Below are 17,326 nucleotides of genomic sequence, written 5' to 3' on the forward strand. Positions count from 1 at the left end.
TGGAACAAAAGGAAAACGGCACTTTAGAATATAGAAGGGGATATATAAAGCCAGCTGCACAACACATAAGGAGATCTGATTTTCGGTGAAAAGGACGGTTTTGGGAAAGAATGGATGCCAGAAGCAAGACACACGCACGCATAGAGAGATAGAAGACAGTAGGCATCACAAATTGGAGAAGTTTGATGAGCAAAACATCTCTTTGTAATTTCTTTTAACCTTGTTGCTTAAATTCTTTTATTATGAGTGGCTAATTTCCATTGATTAGGTCATAGATGATTCTGTTCTAGCTCATGACCATGTAATCTGTAGCTCTGAATTATTATGAAAGTTATTCTAGGTTATTTAGTATAAATTGTGCGTAATGCTTTTATGATTCTGACCCATTATAATTGATCTTAGAGATTATAGGACTGCTGACACCAGCTTATAACTCAGACTTATTTATCCTGTTCAATTTAACGGACAATCTAGGGATGGAAAGTTGTTATGTTGTGATTCTAAAATTAACGGACTTAAAACCTTTGATGATTATAGGTTCACCTAAGGAATTAGAGAATTATAATTAGAAAAGAGGGCTCTGAGTCAAGGGATTTACCTGAGCTATTTTGGTTAATTATCGTAAACTGAATAACAGTCTTATAATTTAGATGCAGATTACTAATGAGTGATGAATAGATGATTCAAAAGACCTAGTCCTTTCTCTGATCATATTTCAAAACCAAGTTTCATTTTTCAGTTATTTATTTATCATTGCAACCAAAACCAATTTGCCTAAGGCAACCCCCATTTACATATATCCTGAATATTATATTGATGAAACTGTCAAGTAGAGATTAGAACAGTCCTTGTGGATACGAATTAAATTATTACTTCGATATAAATTAGTACACTTGCTAATTTTGTATCAGATGCCATGCTTGAGAAAATGCAAGACCAAGGAAATACTTCAGTTGTCCTCAATCCTTGATTTTAAATGATGAGTGTAGGATGGATTTGATGTGGTGAAACTCAAGAAAGAGAGTTTCCAGCTAATATTATGTCATCAACTTAGACTTAGAGAATTGTGAAGGAATCATCAGTTTTCTTAGTAAAGAGGGTATGGTCTGCAGACACTTTGAATGTATGATTGTTGAATGAGAATGGAAGTGAGCTTCTCATACCATTTTCTACTAGCTTGTTTAAGATCATACAAGGATTTCATAAGCTTGCACACTTGATTAGGTTTAGTGGAGGTGATTCTTGGGGGAAGTATCATGTAATCATCTTCTTGCAATTCTCCATGAAGAAATGCATTGTTTACATCAAGTTGATGCATATGCCAATGATGAATAGATGCTAAAGATATAACAAGTCTCACAGTAATGAGTTTCGCAATAGGCGAATATGTGTCAAAGTAATCAAGTCCCTCAATTTGATTGTAACCTTTAGCAACCAGTCTGACTTTGTATCTCTCAATAGATGCATCGGCATGATTTTTGATCTTGAAAATTATGGTGTTTCTTAGCATTCTTTTCATAGAATTTTCTCATTCTCACCTCGGATCCTCTCGATCCCATAATGCCTCATAACGGTCTATAACAATTAAGCATCGATGGCTGCCCACCATAACGGTTGCCCCGTCGTAACCCAACGACTCTTTTTGGAGTCTATATATTGACTTGAGCGTCTGAGTTCTTGCAAGTACAACCCCACTTCTCCTCCTCGGATTGCGGCCACCACATCCTTAGAGAACCTACCTCAATGATCCACTATTATTATGTTTATTGACAAAAATATCCATTATCATTGTGAATATGTTTATCCTCTTTGGATATATTATGAGTTTGTTCTAAACAGTTGACATTAGGAATTTAAGCTATGTTAGATTTCTTATAAAAAAAAAGGTAAAAGCTAGGTTAGATGAATGAGAATTTGAATCGAGAATTTTTTTGTTCTTAGTCTATGTTGTTTAAATTATCGCTTCTCTTAAAATCTTCACTTAAATATCAAAAGTCTAATTTGCAAACACAAAAACCCCGTACGGTAGCAATGCAATACTACACCATCACAAATAGCGCCCGATTATCATCATCATCTACTCCAACCAAATCAATTATTGTTCTTTTCTTTTAGAAAAATATTAGAACTACTCCAAATCAATTATTGTTCTTTTATTTTAGAAAAATATTAGAAAAAAATAGACTTATATTTAATCAAGGTCGTGTTGGGTTGTTGTATTTGCAAGGACTTTTATAATCAATTAGAAAGGTGCTATAGCATCATTGACGGGAATTTTTCTTGGGTTGGACTTTTCAAGCATGTCCTAATTTTTTAGTTGGAGGTTGCAATTTATTAGAAAAAATCATGAAACAAACAAGCAGAGATGATTGACCCACGCGCGTTAGACTTCTCAGGCATTTCTTTTAAAGAAGAATTTCAAACATGATATAACTATTCAAAATAATAGTTTTCTATAGACTGATGCTGGTCACATCCAAAAAAAAAAAACAAGTTACACTTCAGAATGACTAATATACCCTTTAACTAAAATAAAAATTTCAAATTAACTAAATTTACATTAACATAAATTGAACATAAGAAAACTTAATTTACATTAACCTAAATTGAACATAAGTAAACTTAAGATAAGTAAACTTAATTTACATTAACCTAGATTGAACGTAAGTAAACTGAATTTAAAAACTTAATTTACATTAACCTAGATTGAATGTAAGTAAACTGAATTTACATTAACCTAGATCGAACATAAGTAAACTTAATTTACATTAACCTAGATTGAACGTAAGTAAACTAAATTTACACTAACCTCTTATATACATACATAAACTAAATTTACATTAACCTAAATTGAACATAAGTAAATTTAATTTACATTAACATAGATTGAATGTAAGTAAACTGAATTTATACTAACCTAAATTGAACATACATAAACTTGAATTTATATTAACCTACATACGTAAAATACACTAACCCCTTTTATATACATACACGTAAACTTAATTTGCACTAACCTCTTACTTAAAATCAAATTGACTGACAGACATATCTCATAATTTTTTCAATTTCAATTACACTCTTAAACAAATTTACATATTTATTTTTGAGAATGTTATACTTTGGTGTCATTCAAAAATATAAAAATTGATATTATATTTGTTATATTGTTGGTACAATTAAAAATTATAAATATAATTTGTTACAATATATGAAAGCGTAAATTATTCGTACCTATAATTTTAATCAAAATCTAAATTTATAAAAACTATTTTTATATTTTATACGTATTAGCGCAATAAAAAAAATCTAATTCATATCATTATTTAAAAAAAAATATAATCGAAAGATGATGAAAGTTTGAAAAAAAAAAAATGTATAGTATACTAGAATGAACATGTGGAGTGAATTGATTCGGAATTTATTTCACGAAAATACATGTGGACCCTTGCCTCAAAATTTCAAGTTGAAATTTTCAACACAAAGAGATAGCTTCTATACATGTTGACCATTAGTTTCATTCTCATTCCATTTGTGAAATTAATTCTCACTCACTTGAAAACAATATGAAGCATATTCTATTCCAAATTTGGAGATGGATGATGCAGCCAAAGGTGTGGAGATTTCTGGGATTTGCTGCAGCTGTTGTTGGACTGCTTTGCAATGCTCTCAGTTCTTCCTTCAACTATCTCTTTGGAGATTGGAATTTGTTCAAGATAATTCTCTATACTGTTTTCAGCTTCATCATTTGTGTGTTAATTTTATTTGCCGCAAGGATATGGCAACACTCAAGAAGTCGTTGGTTCCAAGCGCATACAACATATGTTGTATTGGCAATCACGTCGCTATATTCATATTTTTTCGATAAGTTAATGCATATAACACCAGATGCATATAGTCTCATTTCATGTGCATCCTTTGCTGTCACGGTGCTTAGTTTGTCGAGGAACAAAACTCAATGCGGATTTGAAATCGATCTTCTATATTTTCTTCTAGGATGTCTAATGATGCAACTCATGAAGATTAAATTGAAATTATTCATTCTTGGAGCAGTTTTTAGCTATTTTCTTATTATTCTCCGTTCATCCTTTTCTTCAATAGATGCTAGAGAAAATAAACAATACTCTGAATTCCAAGATGGAAATTCAGTGGTTCTTGATATGGATTCTCTACAACTGGCGAGTACTAATACTTCAAGTGCTATCAATAGCATGGATTCACAACAATTGGTGATCAGTAGTACAGATATTGGCAGTATGATAGAAAAATTGGAGACTTGTGTGAAGGAGCTTAAGCACCAAAATTCAAAGTTCATTCAAATTCCTTTAGGGCATGCAAAAAAATATGAACACTCTCAATTGGTGCTGGTGAATCCCAACTTCATGACAAACATGCTGAACAAAGAACCTATCAAAGACCTTGAGGAGAAAACAAATCTTATGGTGAACGGCGGGTTTGAGAAGGATTTTTCCTATGTGTACAACAATTGTTGTAGGGAATCTTCCACAGCCTCTTACAATATAATTTTCCTTCACGAGCGAAGACTCTACAATCACATCTTCTTCGGGTTCTCACCCGCCTCTGATTTCCCCTGGGGATCCAACATTCAACTTTTGAATTTTGCTGATTATGTGGTCACCAGAGTCCGTTTGCCTGAGCAACTATTTAAAATCCTCGAGATGTTAGAAATAATGTGCGACCTAATTCTAGAATTTGAATCCTTGTTTTATTATCAGTTCAATGTGTCTCTCAAGAAAGAACAACCGGCGAAATGGAAGAAATTAGGGGAAACAATCAAAAGAATTTCCATGGAGTTGGAGTATGTCTGCAATACAGCTGACCCAACTACAAGTTGACTTTCCCAAAATTAAGGGCATTTTTGGTAAGAGAAAAAGTCATCCTAAAAGAGTTGAAAAATATTATTTTCTTTATATATAGTATAGATAATAGAACAAAAGAAGATGGAAATTTTGTAAAGAAAAAGGAGATCATGGAAATAAAAAAATTTAAAGGAAGAAAAAAATGTTACCTTTCTATGCACTTTTTTTACTAAAATTCATTGTTTCCAAATATTAGATTGATTCTTTGATGGTGTGAAACTGTACATGAGATAGAACTAAAAAAATTTATGATAGTCTTTTTTTTTTTTTTTTTGAAGGATGTACCCAAAAAATTAATGAAGGATGAATGTAAGAAGCATAAATATTGTAAATACCAAGGTTAAAATTAAGGATAAAATTAGAAGAAGAACGGCTATACCAAAATAATATTCTTTTAGCTACAGAAAAATTATGTATTCCCCTATTATATGTAAGTATAGATTTTTTTTTTTTTTTTTTTTAACTCAAGTATAGATTAAAAAAATTAAAAAGGTGTTTCATTTCATTATTAACTATAAAGAATAATATATATTGAAATTACATGAAAGTTTGTACGGTTTAAAAAATTATAAAATATTGGCCAGAGTGAACATGTGGAGAGAATTGATGGAAACCTTATCTTAATTCTCAAGAAAATATCTATATTATTAGAGGTGGTGGAGCTATGATATTAAGGATTGCACGTTAGTTGTGACACGTTACAATTTTTTTTTTAAACATTAAAACATAAAAGATTGTGAAAGAGATAGGAAAAAAAAAACAATTGAATTGACTGTGTTACAATTGGATTGACCAATATGATGTGACATTCCCGCCTTAACGTCACGGACGTGATAACCAGTGCTTTAGTCCCTTCCAAGAAATTTCAGCTGGAATAGTGACAACTTCTCGCAGCCGAAGTCAAAAATGGTTGGTCTCTCTCCCACTCCATCTTTGAAATTGATCATTACACACTTTACACAACATGGCACATATTCTAATCCAAATTGGAGATGGATGATGTTGCCAAAGGTGTGGAGATTTGTTGGCTTTGCTTCATCTGTTGTTGGACTGCTTTGTTATGCTTTGAGCTCTTCCTTCAATTACCTCTTTGGAGAATGGAATTTGTTGAAAATATTTCTCTACAGTGCTTTCAGTTTCATCATCTGCTTGGTCATTTTAATTTATATTCAAAGAAATTGCAACATTATAGAAGTCTCCGATTTAAAGCTCATTCGGCATTTTTGGTATTGACACTCACTTCAGTCTATTCATTTTTCTTAGTTTGTCAAGGAAAACTCAGTGCGGATTCGAAATCGATCTTCTTTATTTTTTCCTAGGAAGCCTAATTGTGCAACTCATGAAGATTAAATTGCAGTTATTCATTCTTGGAGCTTGGAGCAGGTTTTAGCCATTTCCTTATAATTCTCTGTTTTTCCTTTTCCTTTTCTTCGCTAAATGCCGGAGAAAATAGTCAGTACATCTCTGAACTCCAAGATGGGAATTCAGTGATTCTTTATGTGGATTCTCTGCAATCGCCTAGTGTTAATAATAATACTTCTAGTAGTGCCACAAATAGCATCGACTCACCACAATTGGTTATCAATACTAATAATGGTAGTATGATGGAACAACTCCGGACTTGTGTAAAGGCGCTTAAGCATGACAATTTAAATCTCATTCAAATTATTTCGGAGCATGTAAAAAAATATGTTGAAGAACACTCTCAATTGGTGGTGACCTATCCAAACCTAATCATGGATGCGTTGAAGCCAGAAACCATGAATGACCTTGAAGAAATAGCAAAGGTCATGATGATGGCTGGGTGTGAGAAGGATTTTTCCCATGTGTAAAACAGTTGCCTAATGCATAGATTATTCGGCTTACAAAGCTCAATATTGAGGACGTTCACAATATGTCATGGAAGGATCTCGAAGACGAGATTGAAAGATGGATTAGAACTTTCAATGTGCTCTCAAGATAGTTTTCCCTGGTGAGCGAAGACTTTGTGACCGTGTCTTCTTTGGATTCTCATCTGCGGCTGATTTCTTCTTCATCTAAATATGCAGGGAATCCACTATTAAACTTCTAAATTTTGTTGATTATGTGTCTAGTCACTCTAGTGGAATTCACTCACCAGAGCGTTTGTTTAAAATCCTTGAGGTTTTTGAAACATTGTGTGACCTGATTCCAGAATTGGCATCCTTATTTTGTGATCAGTACAATCTATCTCTAAGGAGTGAAGCAACTGCGATATGGAATAGACTGGGGAAAACAATTAGAGACATATTTAAAGAGTTGGAGTATTTGATTTGTCGAGATCTGACGAAGGTTACAAATTTTGGTGGTGGTCTTCACCCAATTACCCAACATGTGATTACCTCTGTGTAGTTTGCCGAACCGAGCAAACATTAGAGCAAGTCTTTTACGATTCCTCACTTTCTTCAAAGATTCGTAGGATTATGGATACATTGGAGAGCAATTTGGAAGCAAAGTCCAAATGCTACGAGGATCCTTCTTTAGGCTATATATCAGAAAGTATTGTGAAGAAGTTTTGTAATCTTTGAGGTTCCTTTGATATTGTTTATTAAAAGAACTTTTCATTGCAAGTAACCTAAGGCTATGGTATAATCAAGATGTTAACCTAAGGCTATGGTGGCTGGTAATAGACGACAACTGATTCATTGACTCGATTTCAAGAAATAAATGTTTGAAGAAATCTTCAATGATTGTAATGTCCGTGTAATCTTCATGCACCCATTGTCGTAACTCTTGTGCTTTGAGAATTTCTGATCCAGCTCCAAGACGCCTCTGAGAGACTGAAATTCGCGGCAAAAACCGAGGTGAAAAACATCTCCCCAAATTTGGCAGACACAATTGGTCGAATGTGGGTGTCTCGGCTAGGGAATTGAATAGGTGTTTTCTAGCCTTATTATAAAATTAGATTCATGAAGTGTTAAAGGAATCTATGGATATCTCTGGTTGATATAGATCATGTCAGTTTGGACTCTTTTGTACATGAAAAAGCAGCCTAAGAAGAGGTTGAATCAAAAGCACTGACATGTAGTAAGTAGAAGGGAATTAACAAAGGAAAGCTGAAAGTGTTGATCATACATATAGTCATATCTCCTGAGACAAATTGTTCTAGGTCCGCTCATTTACACTTGAATTAGGATCCGCCATTGCAGTGAGAAACAATGATTATGGACTTACAATAATCAAACATGCATAATAATAATAATCAATTACGGAATACATTATTAAAACCGTAGAGAACTTAATCCTTAAATTTTTCTCACATTATACAATGATAACTCTATAATAAATCAATTCTAATCGAAACGCATGTTGACGTACTTATTTAGTCTTGTCACATTAAACACAGCTAGTTAACATACTTATTCAAATAAAAAATGATTGAGGTAACCTTAGTAGTTAGTCATGGGCTGACAATGATTTGAACGTGCGCATCATTGACTCAAGGAACGCACGCATTTGTTTAGCTCCAAAGGGATTTTTTCTTACAAGAGATATGCAAGCCCTTTCTCTCCTTCTCTTATTCTTTTGTAATGGTGGAAGGCCGTGTGTAATATTGTGCAATATTGTATTGTAATTGCGAGTGTACTTGAGTAACCTCCCCGTTTTCACGTGGGGCATCTTAATTAATAATCGGAACACTTTCAGAATTAATGGTTTCTTGTGGAACGATAAGACGAGTGTTCTCGTCTGGGACATCAAAATTCATAATTGGAGTACTTTCGGAATGAATGGGTTTCTTGGGCCTTGTTAAGATGAGCATATTCTTGCGGAGCATCAAAATTCAAAAGTGGTGCACTTTCAGAATTAATGGTTTCTCGTGGAAGGATAAGAAGAGTGTTTTCTTGCAGGAAATCAAAATTTATAATTGTAGCACTTCCAGAATTAATGGTTTCTTGTGGCAGGATTATATGGGTGTTTTCTAGAAAGGCATCAGAATTGATATTTTCAGCACTTTCGGAATTAATGGCTTCTTGTGGCTGGGTAAGATGCGTGTTTTCTGCAGCAATAATAGATTCTTATAAATCTGAATCAATTCAAATAAATAGAGAATTTTGGTCTTGGATTTGGATTCCAAGACTGCCACTCTCTACAGCGGCGACCAAATAAAAACGAAGAATGATGAGGGAGTAACTGAAACTCACTCCAACGATCACTAACAACAATTTAATCTTCATGAGCTGTAAAGTTAAACATCCGCAGAAAAAATATAAGAGATCAACCTCAAATTCGAAGTGAGTTTGTTTTGACAAACCAAGATACATGATAGCAAAATCTGCATTGGAAATCAAAACGTATGAATCTGGTTTTGGCTAGCTTTATCAAAAATACCAAATGAGCTTTAAATGGAAGACTAGTACCCGATGTGTGGTTAGATTTCGCAAACAAGATTGTGAGGAAGATAATGAAACTGAAAATGGTATAAAGAAATAACTTGAAAAAGTTCCATTTCCCAAATAGATGATTGAAGGAAGAGCTAAGAGCATAATAAAACAGACCAACAATTGATGAAACAAAACAAACAAATCTCGATATCTTTGGATGTGTCACCCATCTCACAATTTCGTGGAGCGTGGAGGTCATTTTGTTGCACAATTTTGCAAGGCTTGCATTCTGGAGCAGAGAACATATACTATTTTCTTTCGGATGAAATTTCAAGGAAATTTAAGCTGTCGAATTAAAAGGGAAATTAAGCTATAGAAAGAAAAGGAAATTTAGGAGGAAAGCGGCAATTACCCAAATAGAATTGCTATATAGTGCGAAAATTTGTACGCGACTGGCACACGGTAAAGGCAGCTAGTGTTGTTATATTTTTCAAATAAATGAAAGTCAACGCAACTTACAATCTCAAGCATATCCAAAAGCTAACATTAATTCGTTGCTTTTCGTCCACTAGCATGTCGCACCAACAAGCTTTTTCCTTACCCAAATCTTTATGACTTAGGGATTAAGTATGAGCTAAGACAGTTTTAAAACTTAATAAAAGGTAGAGTCATGCTTACAAGTTCCCTTAATAAAACTAAAAATGTTGAATGCACAATTTCTTATTATTGTACTATATGTCTTACGTTATTGGATTGACACTTCAAATGATTATGACAAATTGTTAAAATAAAAAATGATTACGACAAAGAAACTGATGATGAGTTGTCTTATACCATATCAATTGATGATGCAAATTGAGTGTTTTCCACATTCGTATTCGTAAATATGGAAGTTATATTCAAAAGAAGAATAAATGTAGTTTATGGGTTATCTTTTTATGTCAATAAGCTAGTTAAGGTTTTTTCTTTTCATTTCATTTCATATGATTTTTAACCTTGTTTGAAGCCCTTTGGTCGTAAAGGTGGGTGATAAGTGATCGATAGGACCGTCTTGAAAATATGTAAGAAACTTGACCTTAATTGGGACTTGCCAGTAGAACCAAAATTATCAAACAAAGTACGATCCTAACCATGGCCTGCTGGTAAAACGAACCCTATGAAAGTTCTTGACACAAAAACAAAGAAAAAGTTCTCACATTATAAAAATTAAAATTGATTAATCTTCTAATTGTGAGTTGCCAAATACATTGATAAGTGCATGTTTATTACCTAGAAATTAAATGATTAAAATTCTCACTAACCTTTATAATGACTTAGAGCACCACTATCAAGCATTTAGAGAGGCTATGAGAATATAAAAGACCATCTAAAATTTATTTAAATATGGATAAATATTTGTAAAAGTGGATTGAAAAATAAATTTGAATTTAAAATTTCTCCGAAGAGAAAACAAATAAATATTAGTTTAGAAATAAATTCTAAAATAAAAAATCTAATTTCTAGCGTCAAGTTAGAATCATTTATAAACGCAAAATTACGATTCTGTTTTAAAAAAAATTGATTAATTTAAAAATCATTTTTTATATTTAAAAAAGAATAAAAATAAAAAATAGTGACAAAAAAGCAAGCACTATTCACCGTATAAATATGGTAAAAAGTCCATATGTCGGGTATTTTTGTAAAAAAAGAGTGTCCAAATAGCATTACTCTGCTCATACTAAGTCAGTGGGAAGTAGGTGTCTGGTCGCTTTCCTCAGAATTTCTACATATTGACTTGAAGTCCAAAGAGCAAAGAGTCTATGTTTTCACTTCCTTGAAGTTTCATCGGATAAAAAGGGAAGAGTTAGTCTTGTGTAGACACAAGCATTTAGACACAAAATTTAAGCACACAAATATAAATCTAAAAAATTAAAGATAAATAAAATAGTCACATCAATCAATATCACTTTATTTATTTTCTTTTTAATTTTTTTAGCTTTATAGATGTGTGCCTAAATGTGAAGTGTTGGTTTTGTGACGACCAAGTAAGAGTTTCTCACAAGGAAAACACTTCTCATTTATTATTATTTTTTTTTAATTCTTTCTGCCCTTCTTAATCTACCAACAGTGACCAACGGCTATGTTTAAAATCATCAACTCAAAGTCATGAATCCTTATTATGCTTTAAACGTGGCGTTTGTTTAAAATCCTCAACTTGTTAAAGACAATGTGTGATATGAGTGATGACTTTAAATGATTGTTCTTGATTCCTTGGTGAATGAAGCAATAAAAATCAAGAATAGATGTGTGAAATAAGTAGAGACATTTTCATGGAATTTGAAAATCCGATCTTTCTTTCACAGGACGCGGAGTTAGATTGTTGATCAGATGGTGGGGTTCATCCAATGACTTGCGAGACCATTGACTACATCACTGCGGCTTTTTAATCGAGACAAAACCTAGAGAAACTTAAACAATTTTTTTCAATCAGAAGTTTAGGGAGACATGTGAAATTCAGTCTATATGGCGTGTTTTTGATGAGAAGCTAAGGAAACATAATAATTCTAAAACAATTATGCTATGTTTCATAATATCGTTGGTAAAAATTGAGATGAGTATATCATGTATGGAATGTCTTACATTCAAGATCAACTCATTCATTTGTGTCTGATATAGGATATTTGTTCTGGAATTCACTCCTAAAAGTGTTGTACATGTTGAAATACTCAGTCTGAAACAAATAATTTCCATCATTTTCTTAGGTCGTTCTTAATGTTGCTCATCCCCTTGTCCATGATTATAATCTCCCAAATATTTGAGTTGGGAAAGACTTTTTGCCTCGTCTTTGTAAGCAGCTGCCAAATAACACAATTAAGTTTCTGATTCATCTGAACTAGCTCCACTTTACAAGTGTCAAGGCTTTGTTGTATACATTATCATGTTTGCCTTTTTGTGATGACAATTTGATGTGAGTGACCGGTCCAAGATCCCTATCTTCCTGTTGGGCATCAATGTTTATACGTGGACCAATTTCAGCCCTTTCAGTGTCGGTGTTGGTTTCATAAAAGCTCACTTGACCAGTACTCGATTGTTCAGAATCTTGGTGTACTTGAATGACTATAGGAGTTTGGTCTTGGATTTGGAGTCCAAGATGGCTGCCACTTTCTCTTGGTTTACCCAAATAATAACGAAAAATGATGAGGGAATAACTGAAACTCGCTCCAACAATTACTAAAACTAATTTTATCTTCATCAGTTGTAAAGTTAAATATCCGCAAAAAAAATATAGGAGATCAACTTCGAATCCGAAGTGAGTTTGCTTTGACAAACTGAGAGACATGATGGCAAAAGCAGCACAGGAAATCAGACTGTACAAATCTGGTTTTCCGTTAGCTTTATCAAAAAAGAAGGAGTAAACAGTGGTGATTATGAAAACCGAAAACACCAAATGAGCTTTAAGTGGAAGACTAGTGTTCGAGTTTTGCCATTTGTTTGCAAACAAGATGGTGAGGCAGATAACGAAACTGAAAATGCTATAAAGAAATACCTTAAAAAAGTTCCAGTTCCCAAATAGATGAGTGAAGGAAGAGCTAAGAGCATAACAAAGCAGTCCAACAACAGATGAAACAAAAGACACAAATCTCCATATCATTGGCTGTGTCACCCATCTCACAATTTGGTTGAGCATGGATCTCATGGTGTTTTACAATCGAGTGAGGTTTTTGCTTATACAACAGAGAAAAACCGTTTTATAGGAGAGAAGAGATGAGAAGCGTTTCTCTTTCGATGAAATTTCAAGGAAATTAATCTGAAGAATAGAAAAGGCTCTTCACCCAGCAGTGTGTTGCACTTTTCTTTGACAAATAAACCTAATTCCTCATCTAAATTCTGATGATTATAAGGTCCAATCATTAACTACTAATCTTCAAGGACAACTGTCTAAGTCTTATTTGCAATAGAAATTCAACAAAAGATTGTGATTTGTGATGACTACAAATTGAAAAAAGGGGAAACTATCAAGGAGATTAAAAATTTGGATGACTAAAAATTGCTTACATACACTGATAAATGGACTTTAAGAGTACCTGCTAGAAATCCACAATAATGTACTGTACTACTTTTTGAAAATAATTTCAGCATAAGTTTAGACTTTAAGAGCTACTCTATTCAGATGTTCACACTAGTCTATCCTTCTGATTATTATAAACCTTACAAACTTTCATATAAAAACCTTTATTCAATCCTTAAATGACAACTGTCCAAGTTTTGTTTGCAATAGAAAGACAACATATCTTGTCAACAACAGATTGTGACTTTTGATGACCACAAATTATTGGAGAATATTAGGATTTTTTTTTTCTATTATCATTCTACACACTTCTTATGCATTCAGCTCTTCTTTCAACTATCTTTTTGGAAAGTGGAACTTCATAAAATTGATTATTTACACTGGTAAGTTTCAGTATCAGTCGCATGATGTTACTTTTGAATAAAAGGGAAAGTTTCAAGGAGTTTCTTTCAAGGAAACTTTCATTAATTATTTACCCGTTGCGTCTGATTTCTTGTGCAGCTTTTGCTTTAATGTCTTTTTTCTTATCAAGGAAAATTGATCTTGGTTTTGAATTTGATCTCCTAGATTTCTTCCTTCAAATTCTAACTGTTGAATTGATGAAGATCAATTTGATGCTATCTATTATTGCTACAATCTTTTGTTATTCTCTTATGATTCTTCGTTTGAAATTTGATTCTTGGAACGAAATTGGAACTTTGAGAATGGAAGTTGATGATATAGCTATAGAAATTGATGGTGTAGATAACAATATAAATGAATTTCAATCTCATCATAGGAATGTTAGCCAACAAAGTCATTCTTTGAGAAGGGTGAATCATGATGATGGGTATAATTGGAAAAAAATACGAAGAGAAAAGAGTAAAAGGAAGTGAAAATCAGAGAAGCTATTATAAATATGTGGTATAATTGTGTTGTGAAGAAAAGAGTTGTGAGAACAATAGATGGCGAAATTATTGAGACAATATACACAAATAACCATTGTAAGCCAAAGCCTTCAAAAGGAATTCATTATCTTAGTATCTTTACTTTTACCTTCAGATCACGTCCCTGATGACATGCCAGATCAATCATTTGCCTCTCACAGTACTTATCAATCGGCTTAAAAGTTTCACAAGCAAAGATAAAAAAGCAGAGAAGAGAAAGGTCGAACAGAATGCTGAATTCAAAAATACTTAAAAGGATTACAAGAAGGATAGCAACTTACATAAAAGAGAATTTAAAAATACAATATCAATTACAAATATCATACATTTTTTAAGGACAAGTGTTGTATATTTTTCAGACACAAATTAGAGACTCTTAACTTCTAATGACTTTACCATGTCTTCAACAATTCTTGCAATTGTCCATGACTCCATTATTGCTCCCCGACAAACAACTAATTATTACACCCTATGGATTAAATGAGAGTTGCCAATCTTCTTTCAAAACTAGAACCATTTCTATAAATACTTATGGTATTCTAGAAGCCTCTCTTTGTAATTGTCTCGAACGACATCATTATTCTCCATTGCATCAATCATTTCTTTGAGTTGTTGACTCCTAAGTTTGGATCCTCTACGTTGGCGGATGCCCAGTGAAGGAACCCTTGGTATTTTTATTTTATTTTCTAACAAGGAAACCCTAGAGATTGGTGAAATTTTTAGATTGAGAAAATCGAAAGTATATAAAGCTCTGGCTGAAAGATTCATTTTAAAAATTTCATAATTTGCTTCCATGATTTGGACCAACTCGCTGGTCGGCTCAATCGAAAACCCATCAACGTCCAGAATTTTGTGAATCATGTTTTTAAAGTCCTCCAGGCAGCTGATACGGTAGTCGGTATGCTGTGGTACAACAATCAAGATATGAGAGGTTTCTTGGTTAATAAGATTCATCCGAGCTAGCGGCTTTCTGTATAAGACGAGTCTATTATGATCATTATCATCACTATTGTCTTGTTGTGAAAGTGAGTTGATTTGATTAACCACGACTAAAGAGTCTTCCTGTTGAAGTCGAAGATCCCCGTTTTCGTGTAGAGCATCAAAAGTCAAGTCAAGAGCAACAAGACTATCAAAATTGACTTGGGAAGCATCCACTTGAATAGCATGATAATCAGCAGCATTGGTTAATTCTTCAGACTGTTCTGTAGGGGCATGCAAATAAAAGCGAAGAATGATGAGGGGATAACTGAAACACACCCCATCAATGACCAAAATGAACTTTATCTTCATGAGTTGTAAAATTAGATATCCGCAAAAAAATATAAAAGATCAACTTCGAAACCAAAGTGACCTCTGCTTTGACAAACCAAGTGACATGATAGCAAAAGCGGCACCGGAAACCAAACTGTACACATCTGGTTTTCCGTTAGCTTTATCAAAGAAAAAGGAGTAAACTGTTGTTATTGTGAAAATAGAGAATACCAAATGAGCTCTAAGCCTGAGACTTGGTGAGTTTTGCCATTTGTTTGCAAAAAAGATGGCAAGGCAAATAATGAAACTGAAAACAGTGTACAGAAAAATCTTTAACAAGTTCCAGTTTCCAAATAGATGGTTGAAGGAAGAACTTAGAGCATAACAGAGGAAGCCAATAAAAGATGATGTAAAACTCACAAATCTCCATACCTTTGGCTGCTTTAGCCATCTCACAATTTGTTTAACCATGTTGTTTCTCAGGTAAGCAAGGTTTTCTTTCAAGAATAGAGAAGCAGCCATTTTCTAATAGAGAAGATATGAGAAGTGTTTCCTTGCTACTAGAGGAAATTAAGCTGACCAATACAAAAAGGTTGTCAACAACATGTTGCAGCCTTCTTTGACTCATAATAGCTATTTGGATTTCAGTGTACAGCACAGCAGGACAAACGCCAATACATTTTATTCTTAGAAAATTTTGACGATTATGACCAATAACCTACTTCTCGCTGACTTAGGACAAGCATAATTCAAAAGGTGTAACCAATAGGCAATAGTAATACTCAAATTTTTAAAGATAATTTCTGTTTTTTTAAGGAAGCTAATTTATGTTTGTCTACCATTATAATAATCATTTTTTCCTTTAAAGTGGATCTTGTCAATGAGCTTGTCAAAGCAATCTCAATCTCAGTGCGATTTGAAGTAGATCTTCTTTACTTTTTCCTTGGATGTCTAATTCTGCGATTGATAAAGGTTAAATTTAAATTAGTCTTTGTTGTTGGAGCAGGTTTCCGCTACTCTTATTATTATTATTATTATTATTTTTGACAAAAACAAAACGATATTCATTCAGATTCAAATTGATAGAGTCCTTCAGATACTAAAGGGTGAATTTGCGAACAAACTCACAACATCCAAGTTAATAGCATACAACAGAAAAATGCCTACATATAATATGATAAAACCTAAGTCACCGAAATACTCATCCTTCTGGATCTGCAACGTTGACGCCCAAATCATTGGTTGAATTTGTAATTGACTGATGCCGATCTTTCAATAAAAACTAAACAAACACTGCGACAAGATGCGAAATCAAATGCCGCACAAGACGAAGAACAACACAACGTCGCACTTAGACGACGAAATCACAAAAAAAAATACATAAGGAAAAACTTGATAAATGTGAAAACCACTTATTTAGATTGATCGAAAAGGGGAGAAAAAGATGTAGAGGGGTGATTCTAGGTCAAAAAATGACCTAAAACCACCCCTCCTCGATGAACGATGGAGAAAGAAAGTTTAGAGAGAAGTTAGAATTTTTCTCACTAGAAAACTATGAGTTTCTCGTATTATTATTATTCCTTCTTCTTTTTCTTCTATAAATATTAGAAAATTGCTTTTTCCACTTTAAAAATTGCTACTTGGAAATTACCGAAGCTAACTTCTGTTCAGCCTATACAACGGTAGTTAGCTGCCGTTCACTTAGAGCAACGGTAGTTCACTACCGTATTTTCCCTACAACGGTACTCAACAACCATTGCGCTGGAAACTTCCCAAGACCAACACAACCTACTCCTACCTCACTATTCATCCATCACCTTTTTGACTCTTCTATCAAAACCCCTAAAGTGCAAAAAAAAAAATCCACAATTTTTGTCTCAA

General features: G+C 33.3%; 3 protein-coding genes and 3 pseudogenes across 3 annotated transcripts; 3 read left to right on the forward strand and 3 right to left on the reverse strand.

Moving 5' to 3' along the window:
• The first annotated feature begins 3,408 nt into the window (after nucleotides 1-3,408).
• LOC11412349 (uncharacterized) lies at nucleotides 3,409-5,247 on the forward strand. Its single transcript, XM_003615858.4, has one exon. It carries the CDS (start codon nucleotides 3,567-3,569, stop codon nucleotides 4,854-4,856), a length of 1,290 nt encoding a protein of 429 aa, XP_003615906.1. The 5' UTR covers nucleotides 3,409-3,566; the 3' UTR covers nucleotides 4,857-5,247.
• Nucleotides 5,248-5,583: 336 nt separating this feature from the next.
• LOC11405653 (uncharacterized) lies at nucleotides 5,584-7,910 on the forward strand (annotated as a pseudogene).
• A 275-nt stretch (nucleotides 7,911-8,185) lies between these two features.
• LOC11406533 (uncharacterized) lies at nucleotides 8,186-9,597 on the reverse strand (annotated as a pseudogene).
• A 2,138-nt stretch (nucleotides 9,598-11,735) lies between these two features.
• LOC11414369 (uncharacterized) lies at nucleotides 11,736-13,374 on the reverse strand. Its single transcript, XM_003615861.3, has one exon. It carries the CDS (start codon nucleotides 12,894-12,896, stop codon nucleotides 12,093-12,095), a length of 804 nt encoding a protein of 267 aa, XP_003615909.1. The 5' UTR covers nucleotides 12,897-13,374; the 3' UTR covers nucleotides 11,736-12,092.
• Nucleotides 13,375-13,675: 301 nt separating this feature from the next.
• On the forward strand, nucleotides 13,676-14,322 carry LOC11406001 (uncharacterized; annotated as a pseudogene).
• Nucleotides 14,323-14,471: 149 nt separating this feature from the next.
• LOC11412187 (uncharacterized) lies at nucleotides 14,472-15,993 on the reverse strand. The gene has a single exon (XM_039834786.1). It carries the CDS (start codon nucleotides 15,482-15,484, stop codon nucleotides 14,714-14,716), a length of 771 nt encoding a protein of 256 aa, XP_039690720.1. The 5' UTR covers nucleotides 15,485-15,993; the 3' UTR covers nucleotides 14,472-14,713.
• Between the last annotated feature and the right edge of the window lie 1,333 nt (nucleotides 15,994-17,326).

The sequence above is a fragment of the Medicago truncatula genome, chromosome 5 (assembly GCF_003473485.1).
Source record: "Medicago truncatula cultivar Jemalong A17 chromosome 5, MtrunA17r5.0-ANR, whole genome shotgun sequence".
NCBI lineage: Eukaryota > Viridiplantae > Streptophyta > Magnoliopsida > Fabales > Fabaceae > Medicago > Medicago truncatula.

Bases quoted from the DNA above. Each gene is read 5' to 3' on its own strand.
- LOC11412187 (XM_039834786.1), bottom strand. From the start codon at position 15,484: ATGAAGATAAAGTTCATTTTGGTCATTGATGGGGTGTGTTTCAGTTAT.
- LOC11414369 (XM_003615861.3), bottom strand. From the start codon at position 12,896: ATGAGATCCATGCTCAACCAAATTGTGAGATGGGTGACACAGCCAATG.
- LOC11412349 (XM_003615858.4), top strand. From the start codon at position 3,567: ATGAAGCATATTCTATTCCAAATTTGGAGATGGATGATGCAGCCAAAG.